The sequence below is a fragment of the Pristiophorus japonicus genome, chromosome 23 (genome assembly GCF_044704955.1).
Source record: "Pristiophorus japonicus isolate sPriJap1 chromosome 23, sPriJap1.hap1, whole genome shotgun sequence".
NCBI classification, from domain to species: domain Eukaryota; kingdom Metazoa; phylum Chordata; class Chondrichthyes; family Pristiophoridae; genus Pristiophorus; species Pristiophorus japonicus.
Window position 1 is genome coordinate 39,838,425 of NC_091999.1, and position 14,984 is coordinate 39,853,408.

General features: G+C 46.9%; 1 protein-coding gene across 1 annotated transcript; it reads left to right on the forward strand.

Annotated features, from left to right (window-relative positions):
• The first annotated feature begins 4,101 nt into the window (after positions 1-4,101).
• Positions 4,102-14,598, forward strand: LOC139235647 (zinc finger protein 239-like). Its single transcript, XM_070866695.1, has 2 exons — positions 4,102-4,346; positions 13,791-14,598. Exon 2 carries the CDS (start codon positions 13,900-13,902, stop codon positions 14,431-14,433), a length of 534 nt encoding a protein of 177 aa, XP_070722796.1. The 5' UTR covers positions 4,102-4,346; positions 13,791-13,899; the 3' UTR covers positions 14,434-14,598.
• Positions 14,599-14,984: the final 386 nt, after the last annotated feature.

Below are 14,984 nucleotides of genomic sequence, written 5' to 3' on the forward strand. Positions count from 1 at the left end.
GAGACTGGAGTGCATCATTTCAAGAGAGAACATAATTTTATTTTAATTAATTTGATTTGATTTGACAAAGGTTCCCTTTATGTTGAATTATTAAGTTGTGTTTTTGGTGCCCTCAAAAAAAAAACAAGGGGGCATTTTAATGAAAGTTTCTGGAGTGTGACCACCCCCCCCCCCACTTTAATCAGGGGGCACTTGATTATTGTTCTACTTAAAATAGTTGTGAACAATGTGGCCCACCCAACGCAGCTGGTCGAGTGTGGTCAGTGCTTCGATGCTGAGGATGTTGGCCTGATCGAGGAAACACCAGGAATGGTTTGATGAGAATGACCAGGAGATCCAAGAGCTAATAAATCGCAAGCACAGGGCATTTCTGAACCTAAAACAACAACCCAACTCGGGACCAGCAAAGCAGCATTACAGGTGGCTTCAGGCCGAGGTCCAAGAAAAAACCTGTGACCTAAAGCATAGATGGTTCGTGGAGAAATCACAGGAGATTCAGCAGCTGGCTGACAGCCATGATGTGTGAGGATTCTTCACATCAGTCAACGCCACCTACAGCACAACCACCCAAGGCACCACTCCACTGTTGGCCAAGAATGGTGAAACACTCATCAAGGACATCGAGGCAGCCATGACCCGCTGGAAGGAACACTTCGAAGATCTCCTTAACCGACACTCTGCCTTTGACTCGAGTGTCCTCGACTCCAACCCACAGCATGCTACCCACCACCATCTCAGCAAAACCCCAGCCCTGTACGAGGTGGAAAAGGCCATCTGCCAGCTCAAAACCAACAAGGCAATGGGAGTGGACAAAATCCCCACTGAGGCACTAAAGTATGGCGGAGAGGCACTATTGGCACAAATGCATGACCTCATCTCTCTCATCTGGAAGAAGGAGAGCATGCCTGGAGATCTCAGAGATGCAGTAATCGTGACCATCTTTAACAAAGGGGACAAGTCCGACTGCGGCGATTACAGATGAATCACCCTGGGAAAGCCATCACTTGAATCGTCCTCAACCATCTTCTCCCTGTGGCTGAGGAGCTCCTCCCGGAGTCACAGTGTGGTTTTCATCCTCTGCGGAGTATAACGGACCTGAGTAGTTACACAGTAAGGATCTCAATACACTCTCCCACCAGACACTTGCAGGGAAGGTACAGCATGGGTTAGATACAGAGTAAAGCTCCCTCTACACTGTCCCATCAAACATCCCAGGGCAAGTACAACATGGGTTAAATAGATATTAAAGCTTCCTCTATACTGTTCCATCAGACGTTCCCAGGGCAAGTACAGCAGAGGTTAGACACAGACTACATCTCCCTCTGACTTGTCCAGCCATTCCAGGGCAGATACAGCATCAGTTCGATATAGAGAAAATCTCCCTCTATACTGTTCTGCTGGACATTCCCAGGGCAGGTACAGCACGGGTTAGATACAAAGTAAAGCTCCCCTTACACTGTCCCAACAATCATTCCCAGGGCAGGTACCACCAAGCTCATGATCTACAGGGCTGTAGTAATACCCGTCCTCCTGTATGGCTCAGAGGAATGGACCATGTACAGTAGCCACCTCAAGTCGCTGGAGATATATCACCAATGATGTCTCCGCTAGATCCTACAAATCCCCTGGGAGGACTGGCACAGCAACATCAGCGTCCTTGTCCAGGCTAATGTCCCCAGCATTGAAGCACTGACCACACTTGATCAGCTCCGCTGGGAAGGCCACATAGTTCGTATGCCAGACACGAGACTCCCAAAGCAAGTGCTCTATGTGGAGCGCCTTCACAGCAAATGAGCCAAAGGCGGGCAGTGGAAACATTACAAGGACACCCTCAAAGCCTCCCTGAAAAAGTGCGACATCCCCACTGACACCTGGGAGTCCCTGACCAAAGACTGCCCTAAATGGAGACAGTGAATCCGGGAGGGCGCTGAGCACTTCGAGTCTCAATGCCGAGAGCATGCAGAAATCAAGCGCAGGCAGTGGAAGGAGCATACGGCAAAGCAGTCCCACCCATCCCTTCTCTCAATGACTATCTGTCCCACCTGTGACAGAGTCTGTGGCTCTCATATTGGACTGGTCAGCCACCAAATAACTCACTTCAGGAGTGGAAGCAATGCTTCTTTCTATTTTTCCTCGATTCCGAGGGATTGCCTATGATGATGATGATGATGATGATGACAACACAGGTTAGATGCAGAGTAAAGCTCCCTCTACAATGTCTCACCAGACATTCCCAGGTCGGTACAGCGTGGGTTATTAAAGGTTAAATCTCACTCGAGCCTGTCCCAAACAGTCCCAGGGTAGGTACAGCATAGGTTAGATACAGAGTTAATCTCCCTCTACGCCGTCCGATCAAACACTCGCACAACAGACACAGCACGGGTTAGGCAGAGAGTAAAACTCTCCATGGACTGATCCATCAAACACTCCCATCGCAGGTACAGCACGAGTTAGATACAGAGTAAAGCTCACTCTACACTGTCCCATCAAACACTCTGAGGGAAGATACAGCACGGATAAGATAAGAGAGAAAAGCTTGCTCTACACTATCCCATCAAAAACTGCCAGAACAGGTACAGCATGGGTTCGACAGAAAGGTTTAGGCTCGGTTTTCCAGGACTTGGGACCTGGGCAACAGAAGGCACAGTCACCAATTATAATCAGGAATGCTCAGGAAGACAGATATCTCATGGCTGGGGGGCAGGATGGTGGTTGTGGGGCTGGAGGAATTTACAGAGCTAGGGAGGGGCGAGACAATTTAGGGGTTTGAAAATATTAGAATTTTCAAATCAAGGCGTTGCTTAACTAGAAGCCAATGTAGGTCAGTGAGGACAGGGGTGATGGGTGAGCTGGACTTGGTGCGAGTTCGGGCATGTGCAGCCGAATTTTTGATTAACTCTAGTTTATGTAGAGTCGAATGTGGGAGGAGTGCGTTGGAATAGTCAAGTCCAGAAGTAACAAAAGCATGGATGAGGGCTTCAGCAGTGGATGAGCTGAGGCAAGAGCGGAGACGGATGATGTTACAGAGATGGAAATAGGCAGTCTTAATTATGCCGTCGATATCTGGTTAAAAAACCTATTTCAGGGTTAAGTATGACACCAAGGTTGCAAAAAGTCTGGTTCAGGCAGAAGTTGGGGAGAGGGACGGAGTCTGTGGCTAGGGAACGGAGGTTGTGGCAATGACAATTACAAATATCAGAATATTTGACAGGCTATCATGTGCAAAATGTGTGGATGAGTTTGTAAAATTCAATCGGTTACAAAAACGGGTTACAGAAAGTAACGGATTTCGAACCTTATGCAAGATGGTTCAATAAAGGGTGGTTCAAAGGAGTTCAGTTGAGTTTAAACTGACACACTGCAGTTAAGTCTACTACAACTACAACTCGTACTCAAATGGAACAAGTTTGGGGTTTGATAGAAGGTGAATTAGGTGAGAAATGACATAAGTTAGATTAAGAAAAAGCACTAAAATGGAATAGTCAGTAACAGAACATCAATTAGTCTCCTCTGATCATGGAGGAATCAAATATTCGACAGACTGTGTTTGAAACAAAGATAATTTATTCAACATTAATACACAATATTAATCTCCAGCTCAGGTATAGGGGTTATTAAGATCATCAGAAACAAAGTAGAGCTGCCAGAGTGAATATGTTTCAGTGCCCAATGCAATCACAGTAAATCCTGTTCTATTCACAAATGCAGCCTTTCTCCTCAGCCCATTCAAAACTGAGATAAGGAGAAATGTCTTCTCTCAGAGGGTGGTAAATCTTTGGAATTTTCTGCCCCAGAGAGCAGTGGAGGTTGGGTCATTGAATATATTTAAGGCGGAGATAGCCAGATTTTTGAGCGATAATGGAGTAACGGGTTCTGGGGAGCGGGCAGAGAGGTGGAGCTGAGTCTATGATCAGACCAGCCATGATCTTATTGAATGGGGAGCAGGCTCAGGGGTCCGGGTGGCCCACTCCAACTCAAATTTCTCATGGTCTTATGTACCCAGCATGCGCCGCGCGGAAGAATGTGCCGCACCCAGACTACAGGAGCTCAGTGCGCAGGCGCCGATCTTGGGTGTGTTTGGAGCATGCGCGGTGCGTGTAATGGCGGAGGAGACACAGTTTGGACAGGCTCCTTAGAAGTGTGCTTTTCAGCGGGACGGAGCGGAATAATGGACCAGCGGGGTGCCGGGGATGCTGCATAAACATCCGGTGCCCGCCGCAAGCCCGGAATAATAACCGGAATATCGGCAGTTGCAGCTTCGGGTCGTTCTCCCGGTCACAGGCCCAGACTAACGGCGGCCAGCTTGGTACAGGAAGGCAGGTTCATCGCTCCGCCATCTTGGTTCAGTGAGTAGCATAGCGCATGCGCTGCTATCTTGGTGCCGGAACAAAGTGAAAGATGTCAGTGTCTGGAACTGCACCCAGCCAGAGTCAGTACCTTCAGGGGAGGGGAACCAGTGAGTGTAGAACTGAACCCAGCCAGAGTCAGTACCTTTAGGGGAGGGGAACCAGTGAGTGTGGAACTGAACCCAGCCAGAGTCAGTACCTTCAGGGGAGGGGAACCAGTGAGTGTAGAACTGAACCCAGCCAGAGTCAGTACCTTTAGGGGAGGGGAACCAGTGAGTGTGGAACTGAACCCAGCCAGAGTCAGTACCTTCAGGGGAGGGGAACCAGTGAGTGTAGAACTGAACCCAGCCAGAGTCAGTACCTTCAGGGGAGGGGAACCAGTGAGTGTGGAACTGAACCCAGCCAGAGTCAGTACCTTCAGGGGAGGGGAACCAGTGAGTGTGGAACTGAACCCAGCCAGAGTCAGTACCTTCAGGGGAGGGGAACCAGTGAGTGTAGAACTAAACCCAGCCAGAGTCAGTACCTTCAGGGGAGGGGAACCAGTGACTGTAGAACTGAACCCAACCAGAGTCAGCACCTTCAGGGGAGAGGAACCAGTGAGTGTAGAACTGAACCCAGCCAGAGTCAACACCTTCAGGGGAGGGGAACCAGTGAGTGTGGAACTGAACCCAGCCAGAGTCAGCACCTTCAGGGGAGGGGAAGCAGTGAGTGTAGAACTGAACCCAGCCCGAGTCAGTACCTTCAGGGGAGGGGAACCAATGAGTGTAGAACTGAACCCAATCAGAGTCAGCTCCTTCAGGGGAGGGGAAGCAGTGAGTGCAGAACTAAACCCAGCCAGAGTCAGCACCTTCAGGGAAGGAGATGGAGGGGAGCCAGTGAGTGTCGAACTGAACGCAGCCAGAATTGGTGGTGAAAATTGGGAGTGGAGGGAAAACAGTCTATAACATAAGAAATAAAAGCAGGAGTAGGCCATTTGGCCCCTCGAGCCTGCTCCCCATTCAATAAGATCATGGCTGATCTGATCATGGACTCGGCTCCACTTCCCTGCCCACTCCCCATAACCCTTTATTCCCTTATCGTTCAAAAATGTGTCTATCTCCACCTTAAATTATTCAATGACTCTGCTTGCACAGCTCTTTGGGGCACAGAATTCCAGGGATTTGCCACCCTCATAGAGGAAATTCCTCCTCATCTCACTTTTAAATGGGCGGCTCCTTATTCTGAGACTATGTCCCCCGAGTTTTAGTTTCCCCTATGAGTGGAAATATCCTCTCTGCATCCACCTTGGCGAGCCCCCTCATTATCATTAAGTTTCAATAAGATCACCTCTCATTCTTCGAAACTCCAATGTGTATAGGCCCAACCTACTCAACCTATCCTCAGAAGTCAACCCCCTATAGAAACATAGAAACATAGAAAATAGGTGCAGGAGCAGGCCATTCAGCCCTTCTAGCCTGCACCGCCATTCAACGAGTTCATGGCTGAACATGAAACTTCAGTACCCACTTCCTGCTTTCACGCCATACCCCTTGATCCCCCGAGTAGTAAGGACTTCATCTAACTCCCTTTTGAATATATTTAGTGAATTGGCCTCAACTACTTCCTGTGGTAGAGAATTCCACAGGTTCACCACTCTCTGGGTGAAGAAGTTTCTCCTTATCTCGGTCCTAAATGGCTTACCCCTTATCCTTAGACTGTGACTCCTGGTTCTGGACTTCCCCAACATTGGGAACATTCTTCCTGCATCCAACCTGTCCAAACCCGTCAGAATTTTAAACGTTTCTATGAGGTCCCCTCTCACTCTTCTGAACTCCAGTGAATACAAGCCCAGTTGATTCAGTCTTTCTTGATAGGTCAGTCCCACCATCCCGGGAATCAGTCTGGTGAATCTTCGCTGCACTCCCTCAACAGCAAGTATGTCCTTCCTCAAGTTAGGAGACCAAAACTGTACACAATACTCCAGGTGTGGCCTCACCAAGGCCCTGTACAACTGTAGCAACACCTCCCTGCCCCTGTACTCAAATCCCCTCGCTATGAAGGCCAACATGCCATTTGCTTTCTTAACCGCCTGCTGTACCTGCATGCCAACCTTCAATGACTGATGTACCATGACACCCAGGTCTCGTTGCACCTTCCCTTTTCCTAATCTGTCACCATTCAGATAATAGTCTGTCTCTCTGTTTTTACCACCAAAGTGGATAACCTCACATTTATCCACATTATACTTCATCTGCCACGCATTTGCCCACTCACCTAACCTATCCAAGTCACTCTGTAGCCACATAGCATCCTCCTCGCAGCTCACACTGCCACCCAACTTAGTGTCATCCGCAAATTTGGAGATACTACATTTAATCCCCTCGTCTAAATCATTAATGTACAATGTAAACAGCTGGGGCCCCAGCACAGAACCCTGCGGTACCCCACTAGTCACTGCCTGCCATTCCGAAAAGTACCCATTTACTCCTACTCTTTGCTTCCTGTCTGACAACCAGTTCTCAATCCACGTCAGCACACTACCCCCAATCCCATGTGCTTGAACTTTGCACATTAATCTCCTGTGTGGGACCTTGTCGAAAGCCTTCTGAAAGTCCAAATATACCACATCAACTGGTACTCCTTTGTCCACTTTATTGGAAACATCCTCAAAAAATTCCAGAAGATTTGTCAAGCATGATCTCCCTTTTACAAATCCATGCTGACTTGGACCTATCATGTCACCATTTTCCAAATGCGCTGCTATGACATCCTTAATAATTGATTCCATCATTTTACCCACTACTGAGGTCAGGCTGACCGGTCTATAATTCCCTGCTTTCTCTCTCCCTCCTTTTTTAAAAAGTGGGGTTACATTGGCTACCCTCCACTCGATAGGAACTGATCCAGAGTCAATGGAATGTTGGAAAATGACTGTCAATGCATCCGCTATTTCCAAGGCCACCTCCTTAAGTACTCTGGGATGCAGTCCATCAGGCCCTGGGGATTTATCGGCCTTCAATCCCATCAATTTCCCCAACACAATTTCCCGACTAATAAAGATTTCCCTCAGTTCCTCCTCCTTAATAGACCCTCTGACCACTTTTATATCCGGAAGGTTGTTTGTGTCCTCCTTAGTGAATACTGAACCAAAGTACTTGTTCAACTGGTCTGCCATTTCTTTGTTCCCCGTTATGACTTCCCCTGATTCTGACTGCAGGGGACCTACGTTTGTCTTTACTAACCTCTTTCTCTTTACATACCTATAGAAACTTTTGCAATCCGCCTTAATGTTCCCTGCAAGCTTCTTCTCGTACTCCATTTTCCCTACCCTAATCAAACCCTTTGTCCTCCTCTGCTGAGTTCTAAATTTCTCCCAGTCCCCAGGTTCGCTGCTATTTCTGGCCAATTTGTATGCCACTTCCTTGGCTTTAATACTATCCCTGATTTCCCTAGATAGCCACGGTTGAGCCACCTTCCCTTTTTTATTTTTACGCCAGACAGGAATGTACAATTGTTGTAATTCATCCATGCGTTCTCTAAATGTCTGACATTGCCCATCCACAGTCAACCCCTTAAGTATCATTAGCCAATCTATCTTAGCCAATTCATGCCTCATACCTTCAAAGTTACCCTTCTTTAAGTTCTGGACCATGGTCTCTGAATTAACTGTTTCATTCTCCATCCTAATGCAGAATTCCACCATATTATGGTCACTCTTCCCCAAGGGGCCTCGCACAATGAGATTGCTAATTAATCCTCTCTCATTACACAACACCCAGTCTAAGATGGCCTCCCCCCTAGTTGGTTCCTCGACATATTGGTCTAGAAAACCATCCCTTTTGCATTCCAGGAAATCCTCCTCCACCGTATTGCTTCCAGTTTGGCTAGCCCAATCTATGTGCATATTAAAGTCACCCATTATAACTGCTGCACCTTTATTGCATGCACTCCTAATTTCCTGTTTGATGCCCTCCCCAACATCACTACTACTGTTTGGAGATCTGTACACAACTCCCACTAACGATTTTTGCCCTTTAGTGTTCTGCAGCTCTACCCATATAGATTCCACATCATCCAAGCTAATGTCTTTCCTAACTATTGCATTAATCTCCTCTTTAACCAGCAATGCTACCCCACCTCCTTTTCCTTTTATTCTATCCTTCCTGAATGTTGAATAACCCTGGATGTTGAGTTCCCAGCCCTGATCATCCTGGAGCCACGTCTCCGTAATCCCAATCACATCATATTTGTTAACATCTATTTGCACAATTAATTCATCCACCTTATTGCGGATACTCCTTGCATTAAGACACAAAGCCTTCAGGCTTACTTTTTTAACACCCTTTGTCCTTTTAGAATTTTGCTCTACAGTGGCCCTTTTTGTTCTTTGCCTTGGGTTTCTCTGCCCTCCACTTTTCCTCATCTCCTTTCTGTCTTTTGCTTTGGCCTCCTTTTTGTCTCCCTCTGTCTCCCTGTATAGGTTCCCATCCCCCTGCAATATTAGTTTAACTCCTCCCCAACAGCACTAGCAAACACTCCCCCTAGGACATTGGTTCCGGACCTGCCCAGGTGCAGACCGGAATCAACCTCGTGAACCTTCTCTGAACAGCCTTCAATGCAAGTATATCCTTCCTTCAATACGGAGACCAAAACTGTACGCAGTACTCCAGGTGTGGCTTCACCAATACTTTTTACAGTTGCAGCAGGACTTCTCTGCTTTTATACTCTATCCCCCTTGTAATACAGGCCAACATTCCATTTGCCTTCCTGATTACTTGCCGTACCTGCATACTAACTTTTTGTGTTTCATGCACAAGACCCCCAAGTCTCTCTGTAATGCAGCTTTGTAATTTTTCTCCATTTAAATTATAATTTGCTTTTCTATTATTTCTGCCAAAGTGGATAACTTCATATTTTCCCACATTATACTCCATCTGCCAAATGTTTGCCCTCTCACTTAACCTGTCTATATCCCTTTTCAGATTTTTTGTGTCCTCCGCACAATTTTTGTAACGACAGCAAACTCGGTCGCTTCATCCAAGTCATTAATATGGATTGTAATTCGTTGAAGACCCAGCACCGATCCCTGCGGCATCCCACTAGTCATGTTTGCCAACTGGAAAATGACCATTTATCCCGACCCTCTGTTTTCTGTTGGTTTGCCAATCCTCTATCCATGTTAATACATTACCTCCAACCCTGTGAGCTTTTATCTTGTGCAGTAACCTCTTATGTGGCACCTTATCGAATGCCTTCTGGAAATCCAAATACACCACACCCACTGCTTCCCCCTTATCCACCCTGCTCATTACATCCTCAAAGTACTCCAGTGAATTTGTCAAACATGATTTCCCTTTCATAAAACCATGTTGAATCTGCTTGATTGAATCATGCTTTTCCAAATGTCCTGCTACTGCTTCCTTAATAATGGACTCCAGCATTTTCCCAATGACAGATGTTAGACTAACTGGTCTAAATTGTCCTGCTCTTTGTCTGCTTCCTTTTTCAAATAGGCACGTTACATTTGCGGCTTTCCAATCTGTTGGGACCGCCCTAGAATCCAGGGAATTTTGGTAGATTACAACCAATGCATCCATGATCTCTGCAGCCACTTCTCTTAAGATCCGAGGATGCAAGCCATCAGGTCCAGGGGACTTGTCTGCCTTTAGTCCTGTTATTTTACCTAGTACTACGTCATTAGTGATAGTGATTGTATTGCGTTCCTCCCTATCTATAGCCCCTCGCTTATCCACTACTGGGATGTTTTTAGTGTCTTCTACCATGAAGGACTCTTACTATCTGTTTTTATATTTTGTGCTAGTTTTCTTTCATAATCTATCTTCCCTCTCAATCATTTTTTTAGCTATTCTCTGCTGGCTTTTAAAAATGTCATGAACCTCTGGCCTCCCACTAGACTTGGCCACATTGTATGCCTTTGTTTTCAATTTGATACCTCCCTTATTTCCTTAGTTAGCCACGGATGGTTATCCCGTCTCTTACAGTCTTTGCTTCTCATTGGGATATATTTTTGTTGCAGGTTATGAAATATCTCCTTAAATGTCTGCCACTGCTCATCAACCATCCCATTCTTTAATCTATTTTCCCAGTCCAATTTAGCCAACTCTGCCCTCATACCATTGTAGTCTCCTTTGTTTCAGCTTGGGACCCTGGTTTGAGAACCAACTTTCTCACCAACCAGAATATGGTTGAATTTGAAATTCAACCATATTATGGTCACTCATTCCGAGAGGATCTTTTAGTACCAGATCATTTATTAATCCTGCCTCATTACACAGTACTAGATCTAAGATAGCCTGCTCCCTGGTTGGTTCCACAACATACTGTTCAAGGAAACTATCCCAGATACACTGTATGGACTCCTCCTCAAGGCTACCCTGGCCAATTTGCTTTGTCCAATCAATATGAAGTTTAAAATCACCCATAATTATTGCCATTCCTTTATTACTAGCCTCCATTATTTCTTGATTTATACTCCGTCCAACAGTGTAGCTACTGTTAGGGGCCTATAGACTCTGTCCACCAGTGATTTTCCCTTTATTATTCCTCATCTCCACCCAAACTGATTCAATATCTTGATCCTCTGAGCAAATATCGTTTCTCACTAACGCACTGATCTCATTCTTTATTAACAGAGCTACCCCACCTCCTTTTCCTTTCTGTCTGTCCTTCCGAATTGTCAAATATCCCTGAATATTTAGTTCCTAGTCCTGTCACCTTGCAACCACATCTCTGTAATGGGTATCAGATCGTACCCATTTGTATATATTTGTGCCGTCAATTCATCTATTTTGTTACAAATGTTATGTGCATTTAGACAAAGAGCTTTTAAATTTGTTTTTTTTCCTGTTTTTCCTGCTTTTTTCCTCTGTCCTTCCAACTCACTTTCTATATTTTTGCTTTCTAATTCCAGCTTTACTTCCCTCCCACTGAATCTATTCTCAGGTTCCCATCCCCTGCCAAGCTAGTTTAAACCCTCCCCAACAGCACTGACAAACCCCCCCCCCCCCCCCTGCCCCCGGACGAGGATATTGGTCCCAGCTCTGTTGAGGTGCAACCCGTCCGGCTTGTACAGGTCCCACCTCTCTCCAGAAGCGGTCCCAATGCATCAGGAATCTAAAGCCCTCCCTCCTGCAACATCTCTCCAGCCAGGCATTCATCTGCTCTATCCTCCTATTTCTGTACTCACTAGTTCATGGCACCAGGAGTCATTCTAAATATTACCCTAGACCATGTCACTGTTTATAATTACACATGACCCAGTCTCGGTTTATATTACATTCGACCCTGCCTCTGTTTATATTACACTAGACCCTGTCCCTGTTTATACTACACTTGACAGTATCCCTGTTTACAAATAGAAGTATAGAGTACAAACGCATGGATATTATGATGAACCTGTACAAAACAGGAGCAGCTGGGGTTGCAAGGGGGATAGAGTATAAAAACAGAGAAGCCCTGCTACAACTGTACAGGGTATTGGTGAGGCCACACCTGGAGTACTGCGTCCAGTTTTGGTCTCTGTATTTAAGGAAGGATATACTTTCATTGGAGGCAGTTCAGAGAAGATTCACTAGGTTGATTCCTGAGATGAGGGCATTGACTTATGAAGAAAGGTTGAGTAGTTTGGACCTATACTCATTGAAGTTCAGAAGAATGAGAGGTGATCTTATTGAAACTTAAAACATACTGGAGGGCTTGACAAGGTGGATGCAGAGAGGATATTTCCACTCACAGGAGAATCTAGAACTAGGGGGCATTGTTTCAGAATAAGGGGTTGCCCATTTAAAACTGAAATGAGGGGGAATTTTTTCTCTCAGAGGGTTCTAATTCTGTGGAATTCTCTGCCCCAGAAAGCTGTGGAGGCTGGATCATTGAATTTTTTTAAGGCGGAGATAGACAGATTTTTTGAGCGATATGGGAGTAAAGGTTTTTGGGAGCGAGGGGGAAGTGGAGTTGAGTCCATGATCAGATCAGCCATGATTTTATTGAATGATGGAGCAGACTCGAGGGGCCAAATGGCCTACTCCCGCTCTTATTTCTTGTGTTCTCCTTGGAGAAGATTGAGAGGAGATTTGATCGAGGTGTTCAAAATCATGAGTGGTCTTGCCAGAGTAGATCGAGAGATACTGTTCCCATTGGCAGAAGGGTCGAGAACCAGAGGACACAGATTTAAGGTGATTGGCAAAAGAACCAGAGGCGACACAAGAAAAAACCTTTTTGCGTAGCGAGTGTTTAATATCCGGATTGCACAGCCTGAAAGGGTGGTGGAGGTAGACTCAATCACGGCTTTCAAAAGGGAGTTGGATAAGTACCTGAAAGAAAAACATTTGCATGGCTGTGGGGTAAGGGTGGGGGAGTGGGACTAGCTGAGGTGCTCTTGCACAGAGCTGGCACGGGCTCGACGGGCTGAATGGTCTTGTTCCGTGCTGTAACCATTCTCTGATTCTATGGTTCTAACTCTCTCAGCATAAGCCTCTATTCACTTCTCCCTCATATGCTGATCTTCAGTGCATCGATACTGGAAACACAGAGCGACCAATCCAGAGCCGCTCTGTATCAGGGTGGGTGCTGGATACGGAAGTCGCTCCCTGGCCTCCTGTGTGCGTCTGTTTGTTGCATCAGTTTGACCTGGAGTGGAGAGGGGGTGAAGCTGCTGGGTTTAACCCCCAGAACCTCTGGGCCCAGTCGGGACGAACAATTTCCGATGAGAGACTGTTAACGGCGGTGGATTCTAGGGGAGATTAGGTTGTGAAACAGACACTGCCCGCACAATGTAGAAGAGTATTGTTTTAGGAACAAGTATTTCTGCAGAGGCTTTCAATATACAGATTTGTTTTAATCCATTCTTAGGATGTGGGTGTCGCTCGTAGGGCCAGAATACATTTCCAATTTCCATTTGCCCCTTGACAAGGTGATGGTGGGCCTTCTCGAACCGCTGCAGTCCGTGTGGTGAAGGTCCTCCCACAATGCTGTTAGGTGAGGAGTTCCAGGATTTTCACCCAGTGACGATGTAGGAACGGTGATATAGGCCCAAGTCAGGATGGTGTGAGACTTGGAGGGGAACTTGGAGGTGATGGATTTCCATCCACCTGCTGCCCTGGTCCATCTAGGCGGGATAGGTTGTAGGTTTGGGAGGTTCTGTCAAAGTTCTGGTCGAGTTGCAGATGTTCAAATTCCCTCCCCTTCACCCCGCCCACCTCTCCCTCCTCCCATAGAGGCCAGAGTCTTGTGTCGGCCCAGACCGGTTGGTGGGTTCCCTTCCCTGCAGGACATTAGTGACCAGTTGCGTTATTAGAACAATCCGTCAGCTTTCATGGTCACTTTTCTTCTGCTGATGGCCGCACAAATAGCCAGGTTCATTCAGCTCAATTTCACAACCTGCCTTTGTGTTTTTGTGGGTCCTCTCTCACCCACCCTTTTTCCTGTTTGAAACTCACTTTACAGGGTATTAAAAGGGGAGGATTTGTCATCCAGAGGCCCAAACCAAACATCACATTAAGATCTGACGGAGTCACTCGATTCATCGGGAACGGAATATCAACGGCCTTTGATCATGGAAGCAAAAAGCACTGTTCACAGCGGGGAGAAACAGTACACGTGCTCTGTGTGTGGACAAGGCTTCAGCCGATCATCCAACCTGGAGAAACACAAGTGCAGTCACACTGGGGAGAAACTGTGTAAATGTGCGGACTGTGGGAAATGTTTCAACTACCCATCCCAGCTGGAAACACATCGGCGAGTTCACACTGGGGAGAGGCCGTTCACCTGCTCCGATTGTGGGAAGGGATTCCCTCGGTCCTCCCACCTGCTGGCACACCAGCGAGTTCACACCGGGGAGAGGCCGTTCACCTGCCCCGATTGTGGGGAAGGATTCACTCAGTCATCCAACCTGCTGATACACCAGCGAGTTCACACTGGGGAGAGGCCGTTCACCTGCCCCGATTGTGGGAAGGGATTCGCTCGGTCCTCCCACCTGCTGAGGCACCAGCGAATTCACGCTGGGGAGAGGCCGTTCACCTGCTCTGAGTGTGGGAGGGGATTCACTCAGTCATCCACCCTGCTGAAACACCAGAGAGTTCACAAGTGACTGCAGGGGTGGGATTCTGCTATTATTGCTGCTGTTAATCACATCCGGACTGAACCATATTCATTCTGACAGTTGGGGTTTGTTTCCGCTGATGTCAATAACTCCCGTAACTGGACTGGAGTTTAATATTTGGGAGAAAGACAAATAAATTCTTGTTGCTTTCAACACATTGGTGTGGATTTCTTTCTTTCCCACCCGAGAGTTTAGCATCACCTGGCTGGAGCTCAGTGAGGACAATCTGGGCGGAGTATCGTATGGGGGGAGAACTTCAGCCTGGACACAGTCCTTCAGGGTCACACTGAGAGGGGCAAATGGCACTTTGGTCTTTCTAATCACTCTTCATTGACAGCAAAGTCGCCATGCGGGTTCACCTTGACATTGTAAGGTACGGATGATATCCACCCAAGGGTGTTTAAAGAGATGGGATGGGTGCTCTGTCAGCCCCTTGCCCATATCTCCATCAGCTCAGTAGAGTCATGGGTTGTTCCCCGAGATTGGAAGGTAGCACACATAGTTCAAGTTTTGCAAATTGGCCACAAGTTGGGAACTGA